Below are 27,658 nucleotides of genomic sequence, written 5' to 3' on the forward strand. Positions count from 1 at the left end.
GCGAAGCGCCTAGGACTCCACCAGCAGGTCATGGAGGAGCTCCATCGCAGCCTCGCTACCGCAGATCCACCTCCTACGGTATCCGCTGCTCCCACACCTACCTCGCTGAGGGTAACCACCACAGCTCCCACGCATCCTCCGCCCAGGACCCATGAGGTTTGGATCCAGCCTGAGATAGTCGGTGTGGGTGATAATGCTATCCGTGAGGCATATCGCACTGGATACCCTGTCTACGCCCATAATTATGACTCGGAAGAGGATGATGAAAATGTTTTGGATAAAGCCATCAGTGAAGATCTCCTGTACGCCTACTATGACTCTGAAGAGGATATCAGTGAGTGGATTGATGGGGACTTTATCTTGGGGGATCGGTTCTTTGCGAGATCAGCCTACAAAGAGATGGACCCAACTCCCGCTCCTGCTCCGAAGACGACCTCCGGCAAGATGCTGGCACTGGCACTGGTGTGGGAGAGGCTGGAAATGAAGACGTAGGCGGTACTTAAGCCTCACTAGCCACAGCGGTTGCTGTGGGAACAGCGGAGGCCGCGGCCGTCGTCTTCGGAGCAGGAGCGGGAGTTGGGTCCATCTCTTTGTAGGCTGATCTCACAGCCCACAGCTGCCTCTGCCTCCGCGGTTCCCAAAGCAGCCGCGGTGGCCAGTGTTGCTCCAGCATTGCCTATGTCCTCCCCTCCAGCACCTCCTGCACCTCCCACACCAGTATCAGTGCCAGCACCTCACCGGGCGCCTGCTGCTGCCTCTGCTGAGCCCACACCTGCCTCGGCTGAGCCCGCAGCTGCCCCGGCGGAACCTGCAGCAGCCCCTGCGAAGCCTGCGGCTGCCTCGGCCGCAGCTGAGCCTGCAGCTGTCTCTGCCTCTGCGGAGCCCACAGTTGCCTCAGCCTTGGCTGAACTCACAGCTGCCTCTGCCACTGCCTCGGCCTTCGCTGAGCCCCCAGCAGCCTCTGCCCCCGTGGAGCCCGCGAGGGCAACAGCAGCCCCAGCCGCAGCTGACCCTGCCGACCCAGCCGCAGCTGACCCTGCAAACCCAGCCGCCGCCGACCCTGCAGACACAGCCGCCGCCGACCCTGCAGACACAGCCGGCGCTCACCCAGCAGACCCAGCCACCGCTGACCCTGCAGACACAGCCTCCGCAGTCCCTGCAAACCCAGCCGGCGCTCACCCAGCAGACCCAGCCGGCGCATACCCTGCAGACCCGGCAGACTCAGTCGCCGCTGACCCTGCAATCCCAGTCCCGGTAGTCCCAGACGCCCCAGTCCCAGCCGTCCCAGGCACTCCCGTTCCTGCAGTCCCAGGCACTCCCGTTCCTGCAGTCCCAGGTATCCCAGGTGGCCCGGTCCCAGGTATCACAGGTGTCCCCGGCCCAGGTGTTTCTAGTTTCCTGATCCCAGGTGTTCCTGTCCCAGTTCCCTTTGACGTGTGGTCCCTTCCAGTCCCCAACCTTCCTGCGCCCTTAGTCCCTTTGCCGCTTCTGGCTCAAGCACCAGCAGCACCCTCTGCCGACCCGGACCCCCCAGCATCCGTTCCCGACGCTAATCCAGCAGCTGGCGCGAATAACACAGCTGAGGACGTCGCAAAGGGCGAAGCCAAGGAGGCTTCCACTACGACTACCCCAGCTACGGGTGCTGCAACCTCAGCCTTATCCCCGGTCGACGTCGTCCGAGGCTGGGTTGAGATTGGTTGCGGTCACCTTGCTCCTGACAGAGCTCCCAGTCATCCGCCAGATCTTTGGCCTCTTGCTGGCCGTCCACCCGGCTGGCCACCAGACACTCCGCTCCCGGTCGGCTGTCCAACCGGCCGCCCACCAGACATTTCACCCCTGATCGGCTGTCCACCAGGCACTACGTCCCTTTTCGGCCGTCCACCAGACATTCTGCTCTGGTTCGGCCACGGCTGGACTGCCCGCCTTGCCCTTGACCCCTCCACCCTGTGGGGAAGTGTATTTTTTAAAAAATTTTATGTTAAGGGCCGTCTGGAATCCGGCCGTAAAGGGGGGGGGGGGGTAATGTCAGGTTCCTGCGGAGCTCCGCTCCGGCCACGCCCCCTTCAGCTCACTAACTCTCCCAGCTGCACGCTCATCAGTTGCATTCAGATCCCCAATCACCCAAGCACATACACCTGCACCGCGTTTGTACTCACCTGGTTCCTAATCACTCACACCTGTATCCTCACTCACCTGCACCGCGTTTACTCAGGCGACAGTGGTTCCGGAGGTAGAGAAGTCGTTTAGCAATCAGAAGGTTGCTAGTTCGATTCCCACTGTTGAAGCGTCCTTGAGCAAGGCACTGAACCCCTAATTGCTCCTGATGTGCAGTGTGCCATCAGTGTAGATGTAAAAAAAAAATGTATATACAAAACTATACAAAGTCGCTTTGGATAAAAGTGTCTGCTAAATGACTAAATGTAAATGTACTCACCTGGTTCCTAATCACCCACACCTGTCACAGCCCCTACATATACCTCACTCTCCCTTCACGCGGTGTCTGGTATCGCACTTCAACGGATAAACAACCTTGGATTGTGGAACTTTGCTTTGTTCAAATTGGTGTGCCTGTAACATCAATAGTATTCAGTTAGTTTCAGAAAAACCATAATCTGGTACAAGTGAGCAGTCAGTATTCACTTCTACTGTCATGTTGATGTGTCTGCATATTTTCACCACTTGGTCTTGGTTCTAAACAATGGTGAAAGGACCCTTATTTTGGTAAAACTGACTAATTCATTGACTCAATTTTCAACTCAAACATGATTTAAAGAGTTGTAAGTGAGCTTCTCCCCTCCCCAGGTAAACAATATTGTGTTGAAAAATATAACCTATGTTGAAAAAAATGCATGAACTATTGAGAACGCAACTGAGAAAAACTAACATGAGATGCATTGTACTGTGCTGTATAAAGTCCCCTCCCCCACAAAAGCTTTCATTGGTTTATCTTAGTTGCTGTCACTTGACATGTCAGTTGAAGCAGATCCAGGGCTTTTATAGGATGGGCATGTCTGTCTACCCTGCACTCTGCTGCAACTATGTCACATTTCTCTGCTTGTGGTCTGATATAACATGATTACTGCAGAGATTTCAGCAGCCATGAGTAAGCGAATGGCACCTAGAGTACTATTCGTTCTGCACCTCTTGTTAGAGAGCTGTGCTGCAGAAAGATTTTGCAGTATGATGGGAGATTTTAATTTGCCAGTCTTGAAGGCAGATGGGGAGATCCTGATTGGGGGGCTATTTCCTCTTCACTACATGACCTCAAAGCCAGACCATAACTACACCTCCAGACCGCAGCACAGCCAGTGCACTGGGTGAGTGGAAATCTCAAAAACCTCATTGTCAGATAGATCAGGTGGATGAAAACCCAATTTGTCCGGAGACCTCCATGGAAAAAGACCACAAATCAAATATGGCAGTGTGACTGAAACTAAAATGATAAAAAAAATTTAATGTGAATTTAAACATTGACACTTTGTTTTTAGTTTTTTGGTAATACATTAATGCATTTAATGCACGTCATGTACACTTTTCTTTTGTGCAAAGCTCATCAGTTTTTGATTATGGTATTTTTCATATTTAATATTTTTGGTGTGTGTATGTAAAATAAAATTTTAAAATGCACATCTTCTGCAGGCTTTTCAGGTTTAGACTAAGAATTTGTAATACATCTCAATTTTCTTAAATGTATATGTAGTCTACCTTTTAAAAAACACCTGCATTGTTTCATGAAAGAAAACATATTTCTGCTGTTAAATTCACATCTGCTTTTGATTATTTCAGGTATGATCTTCGAGCTTTCCGTTGGGTCCAGACTATGATATTTGCCATCAAAGAGATAAATGAAAACGTCAGCCTCTTGCCAGGGGTTACACTGGGCTACAGAATCATGGACAGCTGTGATCAAGTCCACACTGGCTTGACAGGGGGGTTGTCACTGGCTAGTGGATCTCTGGCTTACCATCAAAATCAGACAGAAGGCTCCCAGTGCGTGGCTGATGCCCCAGTCTCTGCTGTAATTGGTTTAGCATCTTCCACACCCACCCGTGCTCTGGCACACACTTTGGGACCTTTTGGAATACCAGTGGTATGGAAAAGAATTAAAAGATTAAATCAATTATTTATATTATTTGAATGATGTACATGTGTTCCTTTAGCTCAAACGGTAGAGTAACAACACCAGGGTCATGAGTTGGATAAACTGTACAGCAAGCAGATCTGTATAAACGTATAAATCAAAATGAGGCTGTGCAGTATTCATGCATAGAAATGGAAATGGACACATAGGGTTGTACAGTATACTTTTTTCTAATTGTAAAACTACTGTGATATTCTTCATTCTGACATCCTGCAGTTACACATTTGATTGCTTTCTAATGTGATAAATCATATGCATTTGTGCTTTTGAACTATGAGGTGTGTGTTTTTAGACAAACTTTTATATATACAACCACTCTCCTCTTTAACCCTTGCCTGTGTTTATAGGTTAGCTATTTTGCCACCTGCGCATGTCTTACAAACAAGCAAGTATATCCTTCCTTCCTGCGCACAGTGCCTAGTGATACGTTTCAAGTGCAGGGACTGGTTCAGCTCGTTGCCCACTTTGGCTGGCGTTGGGTTGGCACAGTAGGCACAGAGGATGACTACAGTCGCTATGGGATCCAGGCATTTTCTGAGCAGCTACAGGAGTGGGGTGGTTGCCTAGCCTTCCACCAAACCATTCCTAAAGCGCCATCAATGGCCAGGATCAATGTCATTGCTGACATTCTAGAAACAACCACTGCCCGTGTGGTCATCGCCTTTGCCACAGAAGGACAGCTGCTTGAACTTCTGACTGAAGTTGCTCGACGCAACCTGACCAGGTTGCAGTGGGTGGCCAGTGAGGCGTGGGTGACTGCCAGTCTGCTGACTGCACCTGAGTTTCAGCCTGTGCTGGTGGGCACTCTGGGCTTTTCCTTTCGAGGCACAGTGATCCCAGGGCTGTCGGACTTTCTCCTGAAGGTGCGTCCATCACCACGACCAGAGTCAGCATTGATTAATATGTTCTGGGAGGAGCTGTTTGGGTGCAGGCTAGTGTTTGGGTCTCACAGTTTCTCCAGCACTCCACAGTGTAGTGGAAATGAAGATCTGACCTCACACAAAACCAGTTACAGTGATGTGTCACAAGTCAGAATCTCTTACAACGTATACAAAGCTGTGTATGCCATTGCCCATGCTTTGCACAAGCTGCTGCAGTGTGGTTCTCTGTGGGAAAACACCACACACGTGGGCTGTAACAGAACCACCGCATTTACACCAAGGCAGGTAAAACAGTTACAGTTTTGTACTCTCTAAGACTGACAACATAGTAATCACTTAATATTCTAAATAACTAGTAGTTATTTATGTTTTTTTTTTTTTCAAATTAAAGTTTAGATGCTTATGCATTGTTGTTTAAACTAACCTCTGCCTACAGCTCCTTTACCACTTAAAGAGGGTGAACTTCACCAATCAGTTTGGGGAGAAAGTGTCCTTTGACTCTAATGGTGAGCCTGTGCCCCTCTATGATATCATCAACTGGCAGAGAGACCACCAGGGTGGCATCAGGTTCCAGAAGGTGGGAAGCTATGATGGATCAGCTCCTCATGGCCAGCAGTTACAGATGGAAGAAAAGTCCATTGAGTGGACAGAGGGACAGTCTCAGGTGTATATCTACAATTATCAGTTCAGTGAAGTGTTACAGTGTAAATGATGAGAGTGACAAAAAAACAAACATTTATTTTGTTATTTATTAAACTTATTTAGATAGCATTGTATGTCTATGCAGGCTCCTGTCTCTGTCTGTAGTGCAGCCTGCCCTCCTGGAAGTCGAAAGGCCTCACGTCCAAGAGAGGCTGTTTGCTGCTTTGACTGCCTGCCCTGTGCTGAGGGACAGATCAGCAACACAACAGGTGAGTGAGCCAACATGGAACACACTTTCCTGACAGAAAAGAAGGGGAGTCAATTAAAATGTTTACTGTCCATTATGTAAGGGACAATATATAGTCCGCCGGGCAATATATGAAAATAAACCTCCAAACAGGACTAAACATTATCCCCTCTATTATTATATGGTTACTTGCCAAAACGATAAAAGATATAACTCCAAGATACCTCATTTTAATGATTCTGTTGCCATTTCATGACTTCTGCTAAGAAAAGATATTCAGGTGAAATCATTTTCAGGTGTTGTGTAGCAACCATTACCTGCTGACTGAGAAATATCAGACCTCCGAACATTGGGGTGACCCATTCAAATCAACAGAACGTTTTGCAAAATTCCGAGGAGCCTATAATAATTATAATATAATATTTTATTAATTATGAAATAACATTTTACATCCCATGGGTGGAGTGTAACAAAAATCAACTTGGAAACTTGGCTTTTCCTTAGGGTCTTTTCTGTCTTTGATTACTTTAGTCAATATGTATTAAGGCTGTTACTAGCTCTCATTAACAGAAATTAAAAGGCTTTGTTTTTTTATGCTAGGAGCTACGGAGTGCATCAGGTGTCCTCTTTACTACTGGTCTGACAGAGACAGAGTGGCCTGTGTGGCTGGTGTGGAGGAGTTTCTTTCTTTCCAAGAGAGTCTGGGTATCATCCTTGTCGTCTTGTCTCTGCTGGGAGTTTCTGCGGCCACAGTCATTACCGTGATCTTCCTCTGGTACAAGACCACACCCATTGTCAAAGCCAATAACTCAGAGATCAGCTTTTTGCTGCTCCTGTCACTCAAACTCTGCTTCCTCTGCTCCCTGGTGTTCATGGGCCGGCCCTCGCCGTGGTCTTGCCGGGCCCGACAGGCGGCATTCGGGATCAGCTTCGTGCTCTCTATGTCCTGCATCCTAGTCAAGACCATTGTGGTGCTGCTGGCCTTCCGCTCCTCCATACCTGGTCTCCATGCGGTACAACTGTTTGGGCCTCCTCAGCAAAGGGCCTTCATCTTCTGCTGCTCTGCTGTGCAGGTGATCCTGTGCGCTGGATGGCTGGCTGTGGCGCCCCCTGTGCCCTTCAAGAACACATCCTTCCAGGCTGGGAGGATTTTGCTGGAGTGTAAAGGTGCATGGCCGCCGGGTTTCTACCTGGTGCTCGGGTACATTGGCCTGTTGTCTTGTGTTTGCTTTATACTTGCATTCATGGGGCGTAAACTTCCAGACACTTTCAACGAAGCTAAGTTGATCACCTTCAGCATGCTCATCTTCTTTGCTGTGTGGATTTCCTTCATACCTGCACACAACAGCTCCCCAGGGAAATACACTGTGGCTGTGGAAATTTTTGCCATCCTGGCTTCCAGCTTTGGACTACTACTTTGCATCTTTGCTCCGAAATGTTATATTATACTTTTTAAACCTGAACAAAACATCAAGAAAGGAATGAGGAAATAATCACAAAAATGTTTACCTGATTTTGTGTATATCTTTCATGTGTGTATTTTTCTGGTCATGTGAGTTTTTCTCATTAAAACTAGTCATCCTGATCTTGATTGTTGATGCAAGTTATTTTTATGAATAATTTCGCTCTTTCGTACAATTATTATAGTATTATAGTAATTATATAGTGAGGCATAGTTTAATGTAATTTAACATAATAACATGAAATAATACACATATTAAATCATAAACATTGAAATTGTAAATAAATGACAACAGCATTGAACATAACCACCACAAAACTGAATATTCTTTTTATTATAAAAAATATTCAGCTTGGATTTGTACAGTGTTTTATCAATTGCAGTTCATAAATCATACCATACAGCACACTTGAGCAAATAAAGATTTAATAAATATTTTGTAGCAAATGTTTTTTATATATATTTTATAGCAAAGAAAGAAAAACATGAATCCATCAATCAAATTATTAATTTTGAGTCATCTTATTATTAGTTGAAAAGTGTTATGTGAAATAATCAATGATACCACACATCCAGCCAACTATATGGTGACTATTAAGGCATTAATGCTGCATACAGTGAGTCAATGTGAGTACTCTCACAGTGAATGGGGCCTATTACAGATACAAAAACATATGCAGTTTGTCTATAGTTCTGAGAGAGAGAATGAAAGAGAGAGAAAGAGAGAGATAGATAGATGGATGGATAGATAGACAGATGGGATTTCATACAATACGTCAGAGGGCCTTTAACTGACCTTTACCCATTACATGCTTCTTGGTATTTTGCTCTGGCCTAAAGACAATTATAAAACACTTTGGGGCAAAAATACATATAATTAACCCAAAACTAGAAGCTAAAATTGCAAATATCTCCACAGCAACGGTAAATTTCCCAGGAGAGCTGACATAAGCTGGTATGAAGGTGATCCAGACTGCACAGAATATCAGCATACTAAATGTGATGAATTTGGCTTCATTGAAGTTATCAGGTAGTTTGCGAGCCAGAAAAGCCAGTATGAAACACAAGACAGCAAGGAGTCCGATATAGCCCAATACAGCCCAGAAAGCACCCACTGAGCCCAGGTCACATTCAAGAATGATTCTTTCCTTGTAATGTGACATGTTTATTACGGGGAATGGGGGTGACAGCACCAACCACAAAATGCATATTAAAATCTGTACAACAGTGAAAGAGACAACTGTCATCCTTTGCTGTAAAGGCCCAAACCACTTCATGACATTACTGCCTGGAAGAGTGGCTCTGAAGGCCATTAAGACCACTAATGTTTTCCCCAGAACACAGGAGATGCAGAGAACAAAGGTGATCCCAAACGCTGTGTGACGCAACATACAGGACCACTCAGAGGGCCGACCAATGAAAGTAAGAGAACACAGGAAACACAGCATCAGTGAGAAGAGCAGAAGAAAGCTTAGCTCAGAATTATTTGCTCGAACAATAGGAGACATCCTGTGTCTGTAGAACACGGTAGCCACAGCAACAGCAATGCAAGCTCCTGCAATAGAGAAAACTGCTAATACAATTCCAAGAACCTCGTCCCATGACAGGAACTCAACTGGTTTAGGCAGGCATTGATCCCTCTGGGCATTGGGCCAGTTCTCATCAAGACAGGAGACACAGTCAACTGAATCTGCATGAAATAGAATAGTGTAAGCTTAAAGCAGTGTGGTGTAAGGTTCGTGTTAGGATAATTGAAATTCGTCAGAACAGTAATTATTTTGGCCAAGTAACACAAAGGATTACGACAAAATCTGACAAATTCAGTGTAGCTGGTTTGTATTTCTGTACTACAAATATGGTACCTGTTTCATTGCTGATCTCTCCCTCTCCACACGGTATACAGTCGTAGCAGCAGACAGGCTTGCCCTTCTGCACAGCCTTCCTGGTGCCTGGGGGACAGCTCTGACTGCACACAGACACAGGTACCTAGCAAAGCCATATAGCAAGACAGATGACAACTTTGTGTAATAAAATGTAATATACAGTGAGTGACTCAACATCTTTTCAGGCTTCTACCTGTGTTTGTCCTTCCATCCAGGTGATGTTTCTGCTCATGCTGAACTCATGACCTTTGGGTTGTGAAGCATCATAACGGCCCACTGTCACAAACTCCATTACTCCATCTTCAGTGATTTGCCAATTAACAAGTTCATATGTGGCAACAGGGTCCCCATTAGTGTCAAAAGAAATGTGATTTCCATTTATGGTGAAGTTGACCTTTTTCAGTTGATCAAGAACCTTGAGAGTGAATAGGAGGGCAGAGACATTTACATATCTTCACAAATAGTAATATGAATACAAATAGTTTTATTGTCCTTCTGATGTTATTCATTTACACAATATTAACTTGGTGATGTATCTCTTCAATTTGTATGAAAGATCTGAACTCACATATCACTTACATTCACCACTGAAACCCTACCTTGTGACATCAACGCCATTATTATGATTATGATTATGATTATTATAGTTGTTAAATTGACTCCAAACAATCTTTTACCTGATCTGGCTCCAGTACTATGCTTCTGTTGCACTGCGATAAAGACTCTGGCCTATCTCTGCACACAAGGCCATGGATAGCATGAGCTATGGCATAAGCAGCTTTGTAAACCATGTTAGTGATGCGCAGATACGAGGTATCCGTGTATTGAGTCAGAATGGCATCTAATTTTTCATTGCCGCTACATGGCTCAACTCCCAAAAGTTGACCTGCTTTTGCAGCGTGCAGCGTGCAGCCAAATGCGTCTTCCCAGAACTCAGTGAGAAGAGCGGATTTTGACGCTTGAGCAGGTGAGAGGTCCAGAAGGAAGTCTCGTAAACCAGGGATTACAGAACGCTCAATTCCGAAACCAATGGCTCCGGCACACAGTCCAAACTTAAACATATGTGGGTCTGTTACCCACGCCTCACCGCCAATCCACTGTAACGGTGGAGGGGTACGTCGCGATAACTCTTCTAATAAGAAGCGCATGTCACCTGAGGCAACAAAAGCCACGATAACTCGTGCGGTAGAACTGCGTATCACTTCTGCCACTCTTTCTAACTTGCTACGAGGATTTGTCCTGTAGTAAGCCACGGAATATTCAACACAGATTCCTTCCTTTTTTGCAGCTCTCAGGAAGGATGCCATTCCGTTGTTCCCATAGTCAGAATCGCTACGAACGGCTCCAATCCATGTCCAGCCGAAATGTTTGACTAGTCGTGCAAGTGCAGCTGCTTGGTAGTGGTCGCTTGGTATAGTCCTGAAGAATGTAGGATGCTGCGTCTTATCGCTCAGACAGGCACATGTCGCAAAGTGGCTCACCTGTAAGATTATAAAATAAAATATAGACATCTGTGAATGGACAGCTATCGGTAATACAACGTAAAGCCAGCATGTATGATATATTTTTGAAAGACAGATATTAGGCCTTCATAGTAATGCTGTTGACACAATTACATTGAACGCACCATTGGAATTCCAAAAAGTCCTAGAATTCTGGACATGCCAATTGACGGTGTTGAGCCAGACTCTCCCACAACAGCTACAACGTCGGCTGTCTTGTTGCAAGAGTTACTCATTGAAATATTAGGGGTTTGCCCGTTAGCAAACTGAAAAGCGAGTTTCAAAGCTACAGGCACAGCTGCACAAGAGTCGTGTATTTCATACCCCAGCGTAATATTTGGCAGGATATCTGATCTATTGTTAATTTCCTGTATGGCAAATTCCATCGCGCGAGCAAATCGAAGTTCCCGAATGTCCATGCTGTTAAAAAGTAATAAAACAGGTTAATATGACTCTAAAAGTGCTATTTTCAGTTGTAAGCAAAAAGGCATAATAAAGATTATTAGATTATTTTTTACTTATATAGCTAAACCCTTCTCATAGTAACTGACCTCCCACTGCATTGCATAGGCTCTGGCATACTGGTATAGTTGTGCTGTATAGTATCCATATAATAATGGATTGAAAAAATTCCCCCTATCACAAAATCTCCATCCTTAGAAAATGCAGGGGGCCTGGTAGCTCCTTGCAGCTTGCAACTAACTGAACTCATGTCAGACTCCACAAATTTAAGCCCCATACCCAACAGGGCAACAAGGAGGGTGAGAGAGAGACCCTGAGTGGTCCACATCACTAGGCTTACATATACTGACAGATGAGAGCTATCTGTTACAGGATTAAATACCTTTGTCCTTCATGCTTTCTCCCTCTAGTGTTCTTAGCTGAAGCTAAAAAAGGGATTGGGGGTTGGGCCAGTTTTACCTGGGTTCATTGTTAGTATTGCTTGTGATGACAGCAATTGTGTGTGGAATTAAATTAATTATGATTATTTAATTATCTGACGATTCTATTTACTATTCAAAACATTTTCTGTACTACACATTAGATCTCTGTCAGTGACAACTAATGATTTTTCTGCAGGCCTCTCCACCTGGTTTATGGATGAATACCCTTAAATCATATGCAATTTAGATTTGTTGCTCCTACAACCAGTGGCGGCTGGTGAATTTGTTTTTTTTGGGGGGGGGGGGGGGGGGGGGGCGCAGTTGGGCGGCACGGTTAAAATAGCACTCCTCAATGAGAAGAAAAGAGGTTGAGTAGAATATAAAAAAAACAAAGCTTTATTTCAAGAACACACAGTGCTCAACACTATCCAATAACAACCATCAACAAACTGTAACTTTGGGCATGAGAGGTTCAGAGCAGAATGGTTTCAGAGGTGCCCACACCCTCACATGAAAGAGGTTTAGAGCACAAGATATTCAGAAAGAGATATCACATTTTACATTGGGTGTTCGACAAGAGTAGGCCCCACTACTTGTAAAGAAATTTAGCCCTCCTCTCTTTCAAGTTGGCAAATCTCTCAATAACTCTCTGGTTAAAGTCAATCATGCCTTCCCTCACAACAGTCAGCATACAGTCAAGAAGTTCATTCTGGACTGTTTTGGATGTTCCCTTAAACACAGTTGCCCTCTCGAGATGCTCTTTCAGTGCACTGTCAAGTGAGGCAACGACGTCCACCAAGGCACGGAATATCCCTGGGTTATCCGAGTTCTCGCTCTCATCATGACCATGCAGGGCCAACTCAAATGCACCACAGAACTTCACACAGTCTATTATTCTTGAGAGAATGTGTCTGTTTTTCCTTACTTCTTCATTGTGTTTTCGATTGCCATTTCGGTACCCTTTGTCGAGCTGCTCTGCTATACTCAGTCTTCCAAAGAGGCTTAGCTTCAGGCTGTTAGTTAGATGGCTGCGGCAAGATTCGTGCTTCCTACATTTATCGTTGAAGTGCTTTAGATCCCTCATCCCCATTGCAGTCCAGATTGTTTCAGTCCCAGGACTTGGAACAACAGGCAGGGAAAACAAAAAAACGCATCACTCACTGAACAACCAGCTAACCAGCTCCGGTTAGCACACAGGCTTGAGGAGAAGCTACGGGTGTACGTCCTCCCGCGGTCGATGCTCTGCTGCTGAATTTTTAAATCCGGACGTTCGGGTCCCATGTCTTTAAGTCTCTTCTTATCGACATCTGATCGTCGATTGAAAGGTGTTTCACGAAGAAATACAACAGAGTTTTCAATCGCCATACTCACAGAATCAAAGTCTCTGCTAGCTATGTTGCTCTCGTAGATACGTGAGATTTATATGGGATGTGAGGGAATGATAAAGATCTCTGATTCGACAAATAGTCCAGTCGCGTTGAAATAAGAAACAATGTCATTGGTTAGGGCGCAACATTTTGCGCCCAAGGATCGAACTTTCATCTGCCAATGAGAAGCTGTCCTTGCTCAAATGTATGTAAAAAGTATGAGAGCTCCCATTGACTTTCATTTGGCCGGCGCCCCACCAGGGAGGAGGGGCTTATCTCAGTGATAACGAATGGCAATTGTCGGCAGAGATAACGTATTTTCTAAAGGATCCGTATTGAAACCGGAAGTGGGTGATTTACTCCGTTTGATTGACTAATAACAGGACCTTTACTTTTTCGTTGAGAAATTATGTTGATCGCCTGACATTCAAACGATCGGTTTTCTTTAAATTATTATTATTTTTGTGAAGTTATACGGCTCAATACTCAATTGACTTGTTAACCGAACTTTTACGAAGTCATACAACTAAACACACAAGTGACTTGTTAACCGAACTTTTACGAAGCTATATGACCAAACACAAAGCTAGCACTGTTAATTCCGGTATAGCTAGCTAGGTCAATTAGCTCGCCTAAGATACTGTAATTTAAGCTAACCAATTACCTAATTTCCCCCAAAACCCATCGATTGTGTGTGTTTGTGATGTGTAACATATATCCTTTATCAGTCATTCAAGTTATTTACGTTTATTTACCGCTAGCGATTGCACCCGACAGAAGTGTAATTCAATTGCTAGCTAGGTAAATTAGCTCGCGTAAGATACTGTGAGTGCTAGCTTGAGCTAACCAACACACCTTGAGCTGCCCACTGAATAGCTAGCTAGGTCAATTAGCTCGCCTAAGATACTGTAATTTAGGCTAACCAATTACCTCATTCCCCCCAAAACCCATTGATTGTGTGTGTTTGTGATGTGTAACCTATATCCTTTATCAGTCATTCAAGTTATTTACGTTTATTTACCGCTAGCGATTACACCGACACAAGTGTATTTCAATTGCTAGCTAGCTAGCTAGGTAAATTAGCTCGCGTAAGATACTGTAATTTTTAGCTTACCTATTACCTAATTATCACACAAAAAACATCGATTACGTGTGTTTGTGATGTGTAACATATATCCGTAATCAGTCATTTAAGTTATTAACGTTTATTTACTGCTAGCGATTACACCGACACAAGTGTAATTCAATCGCTATTAATGTTAACGTGACACAACATTAAAAGTCAGGCATGGACATGGTTCCTAAAGAATAAATCAAAGGTCCTTGTCCATTTCTGTTCAGGACATGTGACAAGTTTTATCCAACCAGAGACCGGAGTAAAGTGACGACATCCGGTTTCAATACAGATCCTTTAGGAAATACGTTATCTCTGCCGACAGCAATATATTATATTTGGTCACATTTAAGTGGTTGTTGACAGGGGCTTACGGTCTCCCACACACATTTAACGTGTTAACACAGTACATTTCTTATTTTAATTGTTTGGTATATAATGTTTTTTGACTTTTCTTTTTTTTTTTTTTCATCTCAAAATGTTAGCAGGGGCGGTACCCTTGCGCCCTGTATTGACGCACCGCCACTGCCTACAACCCTATCTGAGTAGAAGTATGCAAAAATGATTTTTTTTTTTTTTTTATTAATTTTAAAAATATTTATTTTTGGGCGTTTTGCCTTTAATCGGACAGGGCACAAAGAGAGACAGGAAATTATTTGGAGAGAGATTGGGAGTGAGATCGGGAAATTACCAGCTAGTCGGATTCGAACATTTTCAATGTCATTTTCAGAAAACAGGATGATGAGGCGGGTTTGGCAGCAGCACTAGCGGTAGCTTTGCCTGTTATACCTGAACATTCAACATGGATCCAGAGTCGGCCTGAACTGAGCCCTCTGATATCAGCCACCCTTGGCCCTATTTAAAAGATAAGTTCGAGTTTAAAGGCCCCAAGAATGACTCCTGGAGGTTTCAATGTGTTTCCTGTCTCCCTCAAAAAAAGGAGTTGCTAGCCTTCAATAATTCGCCTTCAAATTTAAAGTAGCATATCGAGGTAAGCAGAGTGATTGCTATGCTAAGTTAATGTCCCTGACTTTCGAATATTGATATATGTATTTAATTTGGTTACTCACATGATATTATAACGTTATCTAGCGAAATGCATGTTAACATACAGCAGTAGCATCAAAATAACATGATTGTATCTTCAATATATATGTAACGTAGTGGTAAGATAAAGCTGGTAGGTTAGCTATGTCAAGCTAGCGGGACTTGTTCTGTCCAGTTTTACAATTATATTTGTTTTTTATGTTCCCCTTTTTTACACGTTTACAATTAAATAAAAGATTTAAAGATATAACATGTTGTCTTTATTGGTTTGGCTTAATGGTATTAACTTTGCAAATAATCCCTGGTAAATAACAGAATTGTAAGATAGAGTGTGAACAGTATTACAGACGGTAGGCACAATAAGTACACCAACCTTTCCAATAAACAAATGTTGTTGCTTATAATTATTACTAGTAGTGACATCAGTAGAGGCATTTATTACCAGTAGCTATTTCTTTATCAAAATGGCACAGCCTAGACATTGAGAGACAACCCATTGCGTGAGTACTTTTACTTTTAATACTTAAAGTAAATGTAAAAGTAAGTACTTTTTACTTTTACTTAAGTAGGATTGTTGATGTAGTACTTTTACTTAAGTATATATTTTCCTGGGTACTTGTACTTTTACTTAAGTACTAAACTTCAGTACTTCCTCCACCACTGCAGGTTTTACAGAAGGCAGAGTGATAGCAAAGAGGGGAAGAATAAACGGGCAACCTGACACCCCATTACCTCTTCCTTTGCCCCCATATAAAGGAGGAATCTACAGAAATACAGCCCCACCTGTTGTCTGGAGGGCTCCCCAATTCAAAAACCTTCCAAATTCTAGCCTCTCCTCTAATTCAATAAGGATACAAGTTTTCCCGATTGGAGCATCCGTAGTTGGTCTCGCCCACGATAATTGCCCATAGTGAAACACAGATAGTTTTCATGTAATGTGCAAGTCTCTGAACAATCCTGCCTGAAAAGCTTTATGTTTACAATTAATGCCAGGAATCTGAGGTCATCTTCCTGTGTAGGCCTTTGCAGTCACAGATGTGCAAGACGTGATTCATGTATTTGCCTCGGAATTGAGTCAAATAAATACAGTATGTTTATAATTTTACAATGTCACATTTAAAAAAGCCTTCTTCAGAATTGTATTATTAATATCTCTAAAACTTATAATAGATCAGTCTTTCAATTTTAAGTCATGGATTGAAAAGTGTGTGAAGCCATATTGTCATTTTACTACTAAAGTCAACTTTATACCATATTCTCATGATACTATTGATGTTAACCACGAAGATAAAAATGCACACCACTTGATTTCTATTCATATTTTATTTTGAATATGCCAACATTCACTTTACTTTATTTCATCAGTTCCTGATTATTACATTTATTTACAGTGTTTTGGTTACTTTTCTTTTCCCATTAGGTGATGCTTAGTGTTTTTCTCTGGTTTTACCAAGATAATGTAACACTTTGGTGCAAATAAGCACAATAGTAGGCCAAAACTGGATGCCAAAATGGCAAAAATCTCCACAGCTACAGTGAACTTTCCTGGGGAGCTGACATAGGCTGGGACAAAGGCTAACCAAACTGCACAGAAGATCAACATACTAAAAGTGATGTACTTTGCCTCATTAAAGTTTCCAGGAAGCTTTCGGGCCAAGAAGGCCAGCACAAAACACAAACAAGCCAGAAGTCCAATATATCCCAGAACACACCAGAATGCCAAGTCAGAACCCACACTACACTCCAGGATAATTTTGGAGCGTTGGTACTGGGTGTTTCTATAGGGAAGAGGGGGAGCGTAGATTAGCCAGGCAGCACAGATTATGACCTGAACCAGAGTGCACGAGAAGATGATGACCCTCTGCTGACTGGGCCCCAGCCACTTCATTATGTTGTTTCCAGGCCGAGTGGCTGTGAAAGCAGCAAGGACCACTAAAGTCTTGCCCAGGATGCATGAGATGCAGAGGGAGAATGTGATACTGAAGGCCGTGTGGCGCAGCATGCAGGACCAGGCTGTGGGCTCTCCGATAAACACCAGTGCACAGAGGAAACACAGAGTGAGTGAGAGCAGAATAAAGAAACTCAGCTCTGAGTTGTTAACACGGACAATGGGGGTGTTTCTGTGATAAAGGAATACTGCTAGAACAGAAACCGTGAGACAGGCACCTACAATGGCTATCACTGTCAGTGACACTCCCATTGCATCGTGGGAAAGAAACTCAACAACCTTGGGTATGCAGTGTGTTCCAACAGAATTTGACCAAAAGTCTTCAGGACAGGACATGCAGTCTATTGAATCTTTAGGGAGGAAACAAAGATTTAATTAAAACAATATTGAACCGTTCAGGAGAAATGTGATATACAAGGGTGTGGGCCTCACCTGTCTCATTGCTAATCTTGCCACTGTCACATGGTACACAGTCAAAGCAGCACAGAGGCTCCCCAGGACGGACAGCCTTCCGGGATCCTGGAGGACAGCTGTCGCTGCACACAGACACCAGCACCTGTTGTAACGGAATACAGGGAATCACACCTTTGCAGGGGCGTAACTATAGGGGGAGCAGCAGGTGCGGCTGCACCTGGGCCCGTGGGTCTTGGGGGCCTTTTAGCCGGGGTTTTTTCGTGCCTAAGAAAAATATCTGCGCAGGCGGAGGGGGCGTGGCGGCGGCGGTTAGTGACATACCCTTACAATTTCACAGTTGTAAGTGTTGTAGGCTGAATATCTGCGCAGGGGGAGGGGGCGTGGCGGTGGCAGCGGCGGTTACAAACATGGGGTACGGGACTGTAAAATGTTTGGGAACCACTGCCTTACGCCACTGATTAGGACCCGTTATAATAGCCTGCACCTGGGCCCGTCGTAACTACGTTACGCTACTGCACCTTTGCCAACCCTTCACACCTCTCTACTAGTTCAAAGTTCAGTTCATACAAGTAAACATGAATAGTTCACGTCCATAGTTCAGCATTTAAATTCTGAACTAGTTCATAGTTCAGTTCATTTCATAGTTTTAAGGTGGAAAGTGAGAATGAAAGACTTCACTTGTTTTTTAAAGAAAACTTTATCCATCACTACCCCTTGCCTTAAACTGCACTTCATATGTATCAATTCCTAAAGGAAATGTTTTTTTTTTTAATTATTGCTAATTTTTCAGGAGGACATAATTTGCACAGAAAGGTGCAACGACAGGGTGCAAGCATTCGATTTAGACAGCGTCTCTCGTCATGAGAAGGAAAACATTCCGTAATGTTTTAGCTAGACCTCAGTGGCGCCGGACCTCAGATAATTTGAACGTGTTCACCGTTCAAATTCATTATTTGTCATTAAGTTGCGTTCATCATTCTCATAAAAATGAACGTGTTCAATGAACGCGTTCTTTTGAACTCGTTCATGCACAACACTGCCTACAATGCAGCGATATTCTGAATCTGTTGGATGGTTTGCAGGTCCTTTGCATGGTTAGTTTACTACAGTTGCACAATCTCAGATTTCTTGGCCCAACTTTGCGCAGCCATTTACTCATTTCATTTCTGTTTCACTCACCTCCACTTCACCCTAAAGAACTTCAAAAGATGGCATCTCATGTATTTAAATACACACTGTGAGCAGCTTGCCTTGCTGCGATGATCAGTCCACATGATCATTGTGTCCTGTATGAGTAGCTCTTTCCCAGCTTCGTTTGCACCATCAAACAATCCAACATTGATGAACTCAATATTCCCCTCATGCCCTCTCTGCCAGTTAATAAGGTCGTATGATGGAATTGAGTCCCCTTTCTCATCAAAGTTCACTTCTTCTCCTGATATGGTGAATGATACATCTTGAAGGTAGTGCTGGAGCTTTACATTGTTACAAAAAAAAGAAGAGCACACAGGAACACACATGTAACATGTATTTCATGTATACATGTATTGGAAAAGAAAAATTAAAAACAGGACATAACTGAATATAAATGAAAATCACTCGGTCAACAATAATTTATACCTGCCATGGATAGGTGTTGTTGATGTCTGCACATGAAGAGTTTTTGAACGGTCCCTGTCCAGTTTCACAGTGCATGAGGTTGTGCAGGGAATGAGCAATAGCATATACACCTTTGTACACATTATAGGAAATGCGAGGGCTTGAGGTGTTCATGTAGGCAGAGTGCTGCTCCTTCAGAATCTCATGCCCTGTGCAGAGGGGCAGTTGGGTATTTCTAGCTGCTGCAGGGGGAGAACAGCCATAGAGAGTCTCCCATAGCTCCTGTACAAGAGGATTAGAGGGGTAATGCCATGGGTCCACTGTCATCAGGTAATCTCTGAGTGCTGGGATCTGGCCTTGTCGTATCCCAAAGCCAATAGTGCCCCCCAGGAAAGGGTAGTACTCACTCCCTGTGAACACAGAGGAAGTCACCCATGCTTCGCTTGCAATCCACTGGATCCCAGTGATATTCTGTTCCATGTAGTCACTCAGGAACGGGGTGAGCTCACCCTCAGCAGAGAAGACCACCACCACCCGAGCACTAGAGGTCCTCATGACATTGATGATTTTGAGTGCTCTCTGCCTCTCATACAGCAGGGGAATCATCTCCTGGTAAGCCACACAGACACCTGTGCCTGTCAGCTCTCTCAGGAGGCCCTGCAGGGCAAAGCGGCCATACGCGTGGTCCCCTCGCACCACACCCACCCATGTCCAGTTGAAGTGCTGCAGAAGCTGGGCAATGGCTTTTACCTGGTAGTCATCACTGGGAATTACTCTGAAGAAAGTGGGGAACTCTTTTCTGTCACTGAGACAGGCACAAGAGGAGAAGTAGCTGATCTGAAAGAGAGACAAGTTGATACATTATTCCTTCACTGTGCTGTTAGTTGTTTCAGTCATAACACAAGTCTTTTATTGTCAGATGCACAGAATAACACAGGGTCAGACTGGGCACTGAAATTCTTAAGACAAGGCACCGCACAACAACCTACCATAACATAACATAGTATAACATAACATGACATATACGCTGCACAAGTACTCTGAACATAATTTACACGTGTTAAACATATAATAAACTAAACATAGAATAATAACATGTAATAACCCTACTAAATATACAAGATAAATATACAATACAGTATGCTAAACCTATAATAACCTATACATATAATAATAACATGTAATAACCCTACTTAATATACAAGATAAATATACAATACAGTATGCTAAACCTATTTACACACATATTAACCTATGCTAGCCTAGTAAACCTATACTAACCTACAGACAAATCTAGTGTGGGAGTTACAGGTAGTGCTGTATTACTGATACAATATTACTGATAGTGCAAACAGTAGGTTGAAAGTGACAGTGTATGTAATGTGACGAGTGCGAAAGTGGCGATAGTGTATCAATGTTCATTTAGAAGCCTGATAACACAATGCACACTGTGGTTCATTTTAGAATATAAATTGAATTGGTTTTACATTTAGTCATTTAGCAGACGCTTCTGTCCAAAGCGACGTACAAGGGAGAGAGTGTTAGATTTCTTTGCATAAAACTGACACCTTGTTTTCACATCTTCACAAAGTACAAATAGCTTAATCTTTACCATTGGTATTCTAAAAGGTTGCAGAATCCTGGACACCACTATTGATTGAGCAGACCCTGACTCTCCGATGACAGCTATTAATGGAGCAGCCTCAGCGCACAGTGGGCTACTGACCTCACCGGGTCCATTTAGGATGGCCAAAGCTGCCCGCTGGCCAGTTAAAGGGTATGCACAGGAGTCAAAAATCGTATAACCCAGTGTGTGGTTGGGTAGTAAGTCTTTGCTGTTGTTGATCTCCTCCACTGCCAGCCTCATGGTTAAGGCCCAGCGGAAGGCACGTGGGTCAAACCTGCATACAGTGGAAAAAGGTATGGATTATGGGTCTCTGTTGCAGTACAAAAAATGTGTAGATGATAGTAGTGGACCAGGTCCAGTCAAGCCATTGTATCACTGAAAAACCAAAGATATTAAAACATGACTATTTACAAACTTGTATGTTTTACAAATTAGAATATTTTACTCTCACTCACCCATTACACTGTACTGGTGCCGGTTTATAGGTACAGTTTAGGTCAGGCATCTCCATATTGTAGTGTAAAGGAAATATGCCTCCAATAATGAGATCTCCTTCAGCTCTGAAGCCTGCCTCAAAATGTGTCTGCAGAGTACATGGTGTGGACAGTGCCAAGGCGGGAATTAGAAGGACGGAGAGATGGTGAAACAAGGAGCAAAGGAGATGGGGAGTCATCCTCTGACAGCACTGGTTGCGTTCCTGAAATAGGAAGGGAGACATGAGTGCTGTTTTATAACCATGGTATACAGCACAGCTGTCCACGTTTCAGTTCACCTGGGACATTCTTGCTTTGACCAAAATGACATCATCCAAACTACAACCCCCAAGGACCTTTGACATTCAAAAAACAAACTCTACAAAAGTCTGATAATTTGCCTACACCTGGAGGGTTCAATCAACCCCCCTCTATACCTGTCATTTGTTAAAATAAGTAATAAAGTGTCTTTGTTTTTATATAGTTCTGAACCTTTATGAACCACTTATAAGGCACTCTTTCTGAATTGAAATGGTTTTTCAGCAAGTTTTTTCAGTGTTGAGTACACAGTATCAATTCTTCCTGATCTGAAATGTATATACCATACTCTCTGATCACATCTCCTTTTGAGGAGTTGGTCAAGTTGGATACACCTTTACTTAGCTTAAGTTAATACAGGCTATTTTAGTAGTCATTATCATTATATAGATATATTTTCATAGCAATAAATAAAGTAAATGTAGAAGTTTCTCTATATTTGTATACATTTTAACGTACATATTCCTTATAGTGTAATACATATATTTTCAGGTAGAGAAATGATGGAACTTAGGTAGAATGACCAGCAGAGGACACTGTTACAACACATTCACTGAAATCCTTTATGGAATATCTAATGGCAAAACTGCATGTTCATCTTCACAGACTTATCCTGAAGAAGCAAGACTGAAAAATATCTTGGGGGGCTCTGGTGCAAGCGGCAGCATCCCAACCACATGTGGGTCTATGTGCCTATGGGAATCTGAGTTCAAATCCACCCTGTGGTCATTTCCCAATCCCCCTCCTACTTTCCAATTAGGTGTTTTTCTCTGGTTTTGCCCAAGATAATGTAACATTCTGGTGCAACTAAGCACATTAGAAGGAGGGAGAATGTGATACTGAAGGCCGTGTGGCGCAGCATGCAGGACCAGACTGTGGGCTCTCCGATAAACACCAGTGCACAGAGGAAACACAGAGTGAGTGAGAGCAGAATAAAGAAACTCAGCTTGTTCACACGGACTATGGGGGTGTTTCTGTGATAGAGGAATACTACTACAACAGAAACCCTGAGACAGGCACCTACAATGGAAACAAAGGTTTAATTAAATAATATTGAACAGTTCAGGAGAAATGTAATATACAAGGGTGTGGGCCTCACCTGTATCATTGCTAATCTTGCTGCTGTCACATGGTACACAGTCAAAGCAGCACAGAGGCCCCGAAAAAATGCATCTCCATTGCAAATTAATACATTTGTAAGTCCACTCTCCTTCCCGATGACCCAATGCTCAGCTAAACAAGCTTTCACTCACCTATTCGATTTTGTGTAGTTTCTGGCTGCATCAACTGCACAGAGCGGTGCTGTAAGTAAACCTCACTCCCTGACACCCTTAAAGACGTGTTAGCAGATTGCCTGCGCGCATGCGCAGAGATCTGTTTTTGCGGCACATCTCGTGATTAGGTCAGTTTGCAGAGAATCACCAGAAGAGTCTCCACGGCAAAGTAGCTTGCTTGTTTGTTTACCGCTTAGCAGTGGATGTTAGACTCTTTTCCAGTTCCTATCCAACAAGTTTGTGCGTCACTGACAAACTGTAAGTCTGTTTTCTTGTTATATGAATGTACGAACAAATTCCGTACTGTAATGACGTTGTTTTTCGTAGCAGCTAGTATGTTAGTTTTGGTTAGTATGTGGAGATGATAGTTGTATTTTTGGCTACTCCATGCGCAGTTGGGGCGAACTGTTGCTTATGTTAGTGAGTATGTTAGACTTGTGTCATATTTGTTCCCTTCCTTGTATATTTGTAGCGTGACTGACGTGACTATACTGTAATCTACAGGTCAGGTCAGTCACACAGTAACTACCACCATTATACTGTTATTACCTCTTTATTGTGTGTCTGATCTATATATATTTAGGGTTGGGTACCGAAAACCGGTGCCACTGGTTCCTATACGACCGGTGCCTACCGGACCGAAACGCAACGCAGATTTCGGTGCCTGAGCCGATTGAAATACTGCCACTGGTGGCCTAAAACGGACGTTACAGCCAACATAAGCATCACCTCACTTCCGCTAGTTAACGTTACACTACTCTGATGACTCCGTCCTGGCAGCAGGTAACGATAGCCTACCGTTTGTATAGCTACAGTAGCTAGCTAGCCATCAACCTTTAAACGTGTAAAATGGCAAAAGGTAAACGGTCAAAAGTGTGGCTGTATTTCGCACACATAAAGATTCAAACAACGCAACGTGTAGCAAATGCAACAAAACAGTCAGGCTGATGTTCATGGACAACTAAAAACAGACAGCCCTTTATGGGTAGCGAAGTGTCTGCTTGGTGTAACGTTAAGGGCTTGCTAAATATAGATACCGTAACGATAGAGTTAACAATCCTAGCGGGCTCCCGGAAAACAAAAGTTTTCTATGTTGCCCTCTACGTAATTTTTGGCCAACTCAAAATCAATGCTCAATGAAAAACGACCCATATCTACGCATGCTGATGTTAGCTCAAAGCAGTGTCAGGATTCGGAAGGCAGAGACCCAATCGCAGACCAGATGCAGGAACTGTTGAGGTTTATTTACAAAAGGTTAACAAAAAGTCCAAAAGGCAAACACACAAAAGATCCGGGCAAAAACTAGAATTCCAAAATAACACAGAAGACACAGAAGATCCTAACTTAGGGACCCAAGCACTGGCAGAGCAACAATACAAAAAGCAAGGAAGCAAGGCAGAGCAGGAATACATGAAAGCACACAGCTAATTGGAACAGAACTCTCACCATGCTAGTATGACGAACCAACAAAAAACACAAGACAGACTGAACTTAAATACCAAAGGGGGAACTAGACAACAAGACACAGGTGAACTAAATCAGGCAAACCAACAGGGAGATAATTGGGAACAGGTGAGGGGAGGAGACACGGACAACAACAAGGGAGCACATGGCAGGAACAAGGAAGTACAAGGACTAGACACAGGAAGGAAACAACGGCAGACAGGAAGTAACATAAAACGATGAAGGGGGAACAAAGTAAAAGCAAGGAGCAATAACAGAACACAGACCTGACAAGCAGGTGTTATCACAATGCCAGCTGGTCAAACTGTCAGGCGGGGATCGAACCCAGGTCGCTGGATTCGTAGACCAGCGAGCTACCAAGTATTCTTTTTACAAAGATCCAAAACACAAAAGATACTCTTGACAGCGAAAGTTAAAAAACACAGAAGATACTTCAAAAACGATAATCCAAAAGCACAAAAGAACACGATCAAACACCAGCAGATGGTGCCGTTTAGCCTGGGAACGGTTGGTCTCCGCCGTGCGCTGGAGGGTCTGCCGGGCCCTCCTCCAGGTCCACCAACACCTTTGCATATAACGTTGGACAGACGGCACCATGATGTCCTCCTCCTGTTCAGAAAACAGAGGAGGTTGGAACCGGAACTGGCACTGGAAGGGAGAGAGGTTAGTAGCGGAGGACTGGAGGGTGTTGTGCGCATATTCCGCCCAAGGAAGCCACAAGCTCCAGGAGGAAGCATTGTCTGCCACCAGTGTCCTCAGAATGGACTCGAGCTCCTGATTCAGCCTCTCCATCTGCCCGTTGGACTGGGGGTGGAAACCGGAGGAGAGACTGTCCGTCGCCCGGATGATCCTACAGAAAGGACGCCACACCCTGAAGGCAAACTGGGGTCCTCGGTCGGACACTATATCCTGAGGGAGGCCGAAAACACGGAACACATGGTTAAAAATGAGTTTAGCGCTTTCAAGAGCGGATGGCAGTTTAGGAAGCGGAAGAAAACGACAGGCCTTTGAGAACCGGTCGACGATGACTAAGATGACAGAGTTACCTTCTGACACCGGAGGACCTGTCACAAAGTCCATTGAAACGTGAGACCATGGGCGGTGTGGGATTGGGAGCGGATGCAGCAACCCCTGAGGTCGCTGGTGGGGGTTCTTGCTCCGTGTGCAGACGGGACAGGCCCCAACGAAGGACGTAACGTACTTGGCCATGCCAGGCCACCAGAAGTGTCTCCGAAGGAACTCCAGCATCCCTTGTGCCCCAGGGTGTGCCGTGATGTGCGAGGCACGGCCCCACTGGAGTACCTGGGAGCGTACGCCTCGGGGAACGAAGAGGAGTCCGGGTCTTTCTGGACCTGCGTTGGGTTCGTCCTGCTGCACCCATCGAACTTTGGCCTCGATTCCCCAGCGGATGGACACCAAAATCCGGGAAGCAGGGATGAAGGACCTCTCCTCCCTGTCCTGGCCTGCCGAGGAGAATTGCCGGGACAAGGCATCGGGCTTGATGTTTTTCGACCCAGGGCGGTAGGAGAGGGTGAAATCAAAGCGACAAAAAAAAAGGGACCACCGAGCCAGATGTGTATTGAGACGCTTCGCGACCTGGAGGTACTCCAGGTTCCGGTGGTCGGTCCATACCAGGAACAGATGTTGAGCACCCTCCAGCCAGTGCCTCCACTCCTCAAGCGCCATCTTAACGGCCAACAACTCCCGATCGCGGACGTCAGATCGGGACTCTGCCGGACCCAGCCGATGGGACAAGAAGGCACAGGGGTGGATCCTGCCATCCGGAGCCTGCTGGGAAAGGATAGCCCCCACCCCCACCTCCGAGGCATCTACCTCAACAATGAAGAGCAGGGCTGGGTCGGGAAGGACGAGGATGGGTGCGGACGAGAAGTGGGTTTTGAGTTTGCGGAAGGCCTTGTCCGCCCTTGAACTCCAAACAAAGCGTTCCCTACCCTTTTTGGTAAGGGCAGTTATAGGTTCCGCCACCGTGCTGAAACCCCGTATGAACTTCCTGTAAAAGTTAGCAAACCCCAAGAACTGCTGGACCCCCTTGATAGAGCTAGGAGGTTCCCAGTCCCTCACCGCTTTAGTTCTCCTCTGGTCCATCTCTATCTGGGCCTCTTGGAGGATGTAACCCAGAAAGGCCACCTCAGGCTTATGGAACTCACATTTTTGGGGTTTTACAAACCGGTGGTTTTGGAGAAGCCTCTGGAGCACCTGACGAACATGCAGGCTGTGTTCCAACAAAGAGCTAGAAAATATTAAAATGTCATCCAGATACACGAAAACGTTAATCATGTCGCAGAGACAATCACTAAAAAGAGCCTGGAAGACAGCTGAAGCGTTAGTAAGACCGAAATACCTGGTATTCGTAGTGGCCTGATGGTGTGTTGAAGGCCGTCTTCCATTCGCCCCCCTTCCGGATGCGAACCAGGTGGTAGGCGTTTCGCAAATCCAGCTTCGTGAAGATGGCTGCCCCCTCAAGCAGGTCGAAGGCTGAGGACATCAGAGGAAGAGGGTAGCGGTTTCGGACGGTGATCTTGTTCAAGGCCTGATAGTCGATACAGGGCCTCAGGGTCCCGTCCTTCTTTCCCACGAAGAAGAAACCTGCTCCAGCTGGGGATGTAGAGGGGCGAATGAAGCCAGACGTCAGCGCATCCCGGATGTAGTCGTCCATGGCCTTCCATTCTGGACGGGAAAGAGAAAAGATCCGCCCACAGAACGGGCTGGTGCCTGGATGCAGCTCGATCGAGCAATCATAGGACCGGTGAGGAGGAAGAGTAGCGGCCCGGCTCTTGCTAAAAACCTCCTGTAGGTCCAGGTACTCTACAGGAACCTGAGATAGTTCAGCAGGATCGGGAGGGTTGGGAGGCAGAAAGGGAGGGTGCACGAAAAGGCAGGTGGCATGACAGGAAGGACCCCACCCCAGGATGCGGCCAGTCACCCAGTCGACATGGGGGTTGTGGCGGTTCAGCCACGGGTAACCTAAAACGACATTAAACTCAGGGGAACAGATTAGGTTTAATGCAATCTCCTCACAATGATTACCTAACTGTAACCTCACCTGAGAAGTTACCCGAGTAACGCTGCTGTGCCCCAGAGCACGCCTGTAAAGGGCTGTGATGGCCAGAGGCTTCTCAAGGGCGACCAGGGGGATCTTGAGCCTCCGTGCTAGACCTTCATCAATAAAATTCCAACAGAGCCTGGCAAGAGTAGTCTGTTCCCCCCCAGGAGATGGAAACTGGGAGGTATACCGCCTGATCGGGGAACTGGGAGGACAAGGTTGCACCCTGGCTGCGACCTGGCCTTTTCCCAGAAGCTCGAGACAGGAAGAGGGGCGGTGACCTAGCTCGCCGCAGTACCAGCAGTGC

At 44.8% G+C, this 27,658-nt stretch overlaps 3 protein-coding genes across 3 annotated transcripts; 1 reads left to right on the forward strand and 2 right to left on the reverse strand.

Moving 5' to 3' along the window:
• Positions 1 to 3,094: 3,094 nt before the first annotated feature.
• LOC105904815 (extracellular calcium-sensing receptor) lies at positions 3,095 to 7,467 on the forward strand. Its single transcript, XM_012832750.3, is given in 6 exon segments — positions 3,095 to 3,317; positions 3,787 to 4,090; positions 4,489 to 5,307; positions 5,459 to 5,686; positions 5,810 to 5,933; positions 6,512 to 7,467. Coding segments are annotated over 6 exon segments (2,649 nt in total). The 5' UTR covers positions 3,095 to 3,099.
• A 563-nt stretch (positions 7,468 to 8,030) lies between these two features.
• On the reverse strand, positions 8,031 to 11,353 carry LOC105904799 (extracellular calcium-sensing receptor-like). The gene is made up of 6 exons (XM_012832734.2): positions 11,310 to 11,353; positions 10,884 to 11,178; positions 9,934 to 10,737; positions 9,450 to 9,671; positions 9,236 to 9,359; positions 8,031 to 9,063 (listed from the first exon to the last, which is right to left on the reverse strand). The coding sequence occupies exons 1-6, from the start codon at positions 11,336 to 11,338 to the stop codon at positions 8,150 to 8,152; spliced, it is 2,388 nt and encodes a 795-aa protein (XP_012688188.2). The 5' UTR covers positions 11,339 to 11,353; the 3' UTR covers positions 8,031 to 8,149.
• A 5,216-nt stretch (positions 11,354 to 16,569) lies between these two features.
• LOC105904798 (extracellular calcium-sensing receptor) lies at positions 16,570 to 21,284 on the reverse strand. The gene is made up of 7 exons (XM_031573734.1): positions 21,214 to 21,284; positions 20,744 to 21,032; positions 19,428 to 19,968; positions 19,153 to 19,355; positions 18,806 to 19,007; positions 17,551 to 17,673; positions 16,570 to 17,468 (listed from the first exon to the last, which is right to left on the reverse strand). Exons 1-7 carry the CDS (start codon positions 21,267 to 21,269, stop codon positions 16,570 to 16,572), a joined length of 2,313 nt encoding a protein of 770 aa, XP_031429594.1. The 5' UTR covers positions 21,270 to 21,284.
• Positions 21,285 to 27,658: the final 6,374 nt, after the last annotated feature.

Source organism: Clupea harengus, chromosome 9 (genome assembly GCF_900700415.2).
Source record: "Clupea harengus chromosome 9, Ch_v2.0.2, whole genome shotgun sequence".
NCBI lineage: Eukaryota > Metazoa > Chordata > Actinopteri > Clupeiformes > Clupeidae > Clupea > Clupea harengus.

Bases quoted from the DNA above. Each gene is read 5' to 3' on its own strand.
- LOC105904799 (XM_012832734.2), bottom strand. From the start codon at position 11,338: ATGCCAGAGCCTATGCAATGCAGTGGGAG. The intron at 9,360-9,449 runs GTAGAAGCCTGA...TGGCTTTGCTAG, and splicing joins GGATGGAAGGACAAACACAG to GTACCTGTGTCTGTGTGCAG. The intron at 9,064-9,235 runs GTACCATATTTG...TATTTCATGCAG, and splicing joins AGAGATCAGCAATGAAACAG to ATTCAGTTGACTGTGTCTCC.
- LOC105904798 (XM_031573734.1), bottom strand. From the start codon at position 21,269: ATGGAGATGCCTGACCTAAACTGTACCTATAAACCGGCACCAGTACAG. The intron at 19,356-19,427 runs ATCCTCTTGTAC...GAAATACCCAAC, and splicing joins CCCATGGCATTACCCCTCTA to TGCCCCTCTGCACAGGGCAT. The intron at 19,008-19,152 runs GTATAAATTATT...AACAATGTAAAG, and splicing joins ACAACACCTATCCATGGCAG to CTCCAGCACTACCTTCAAGA.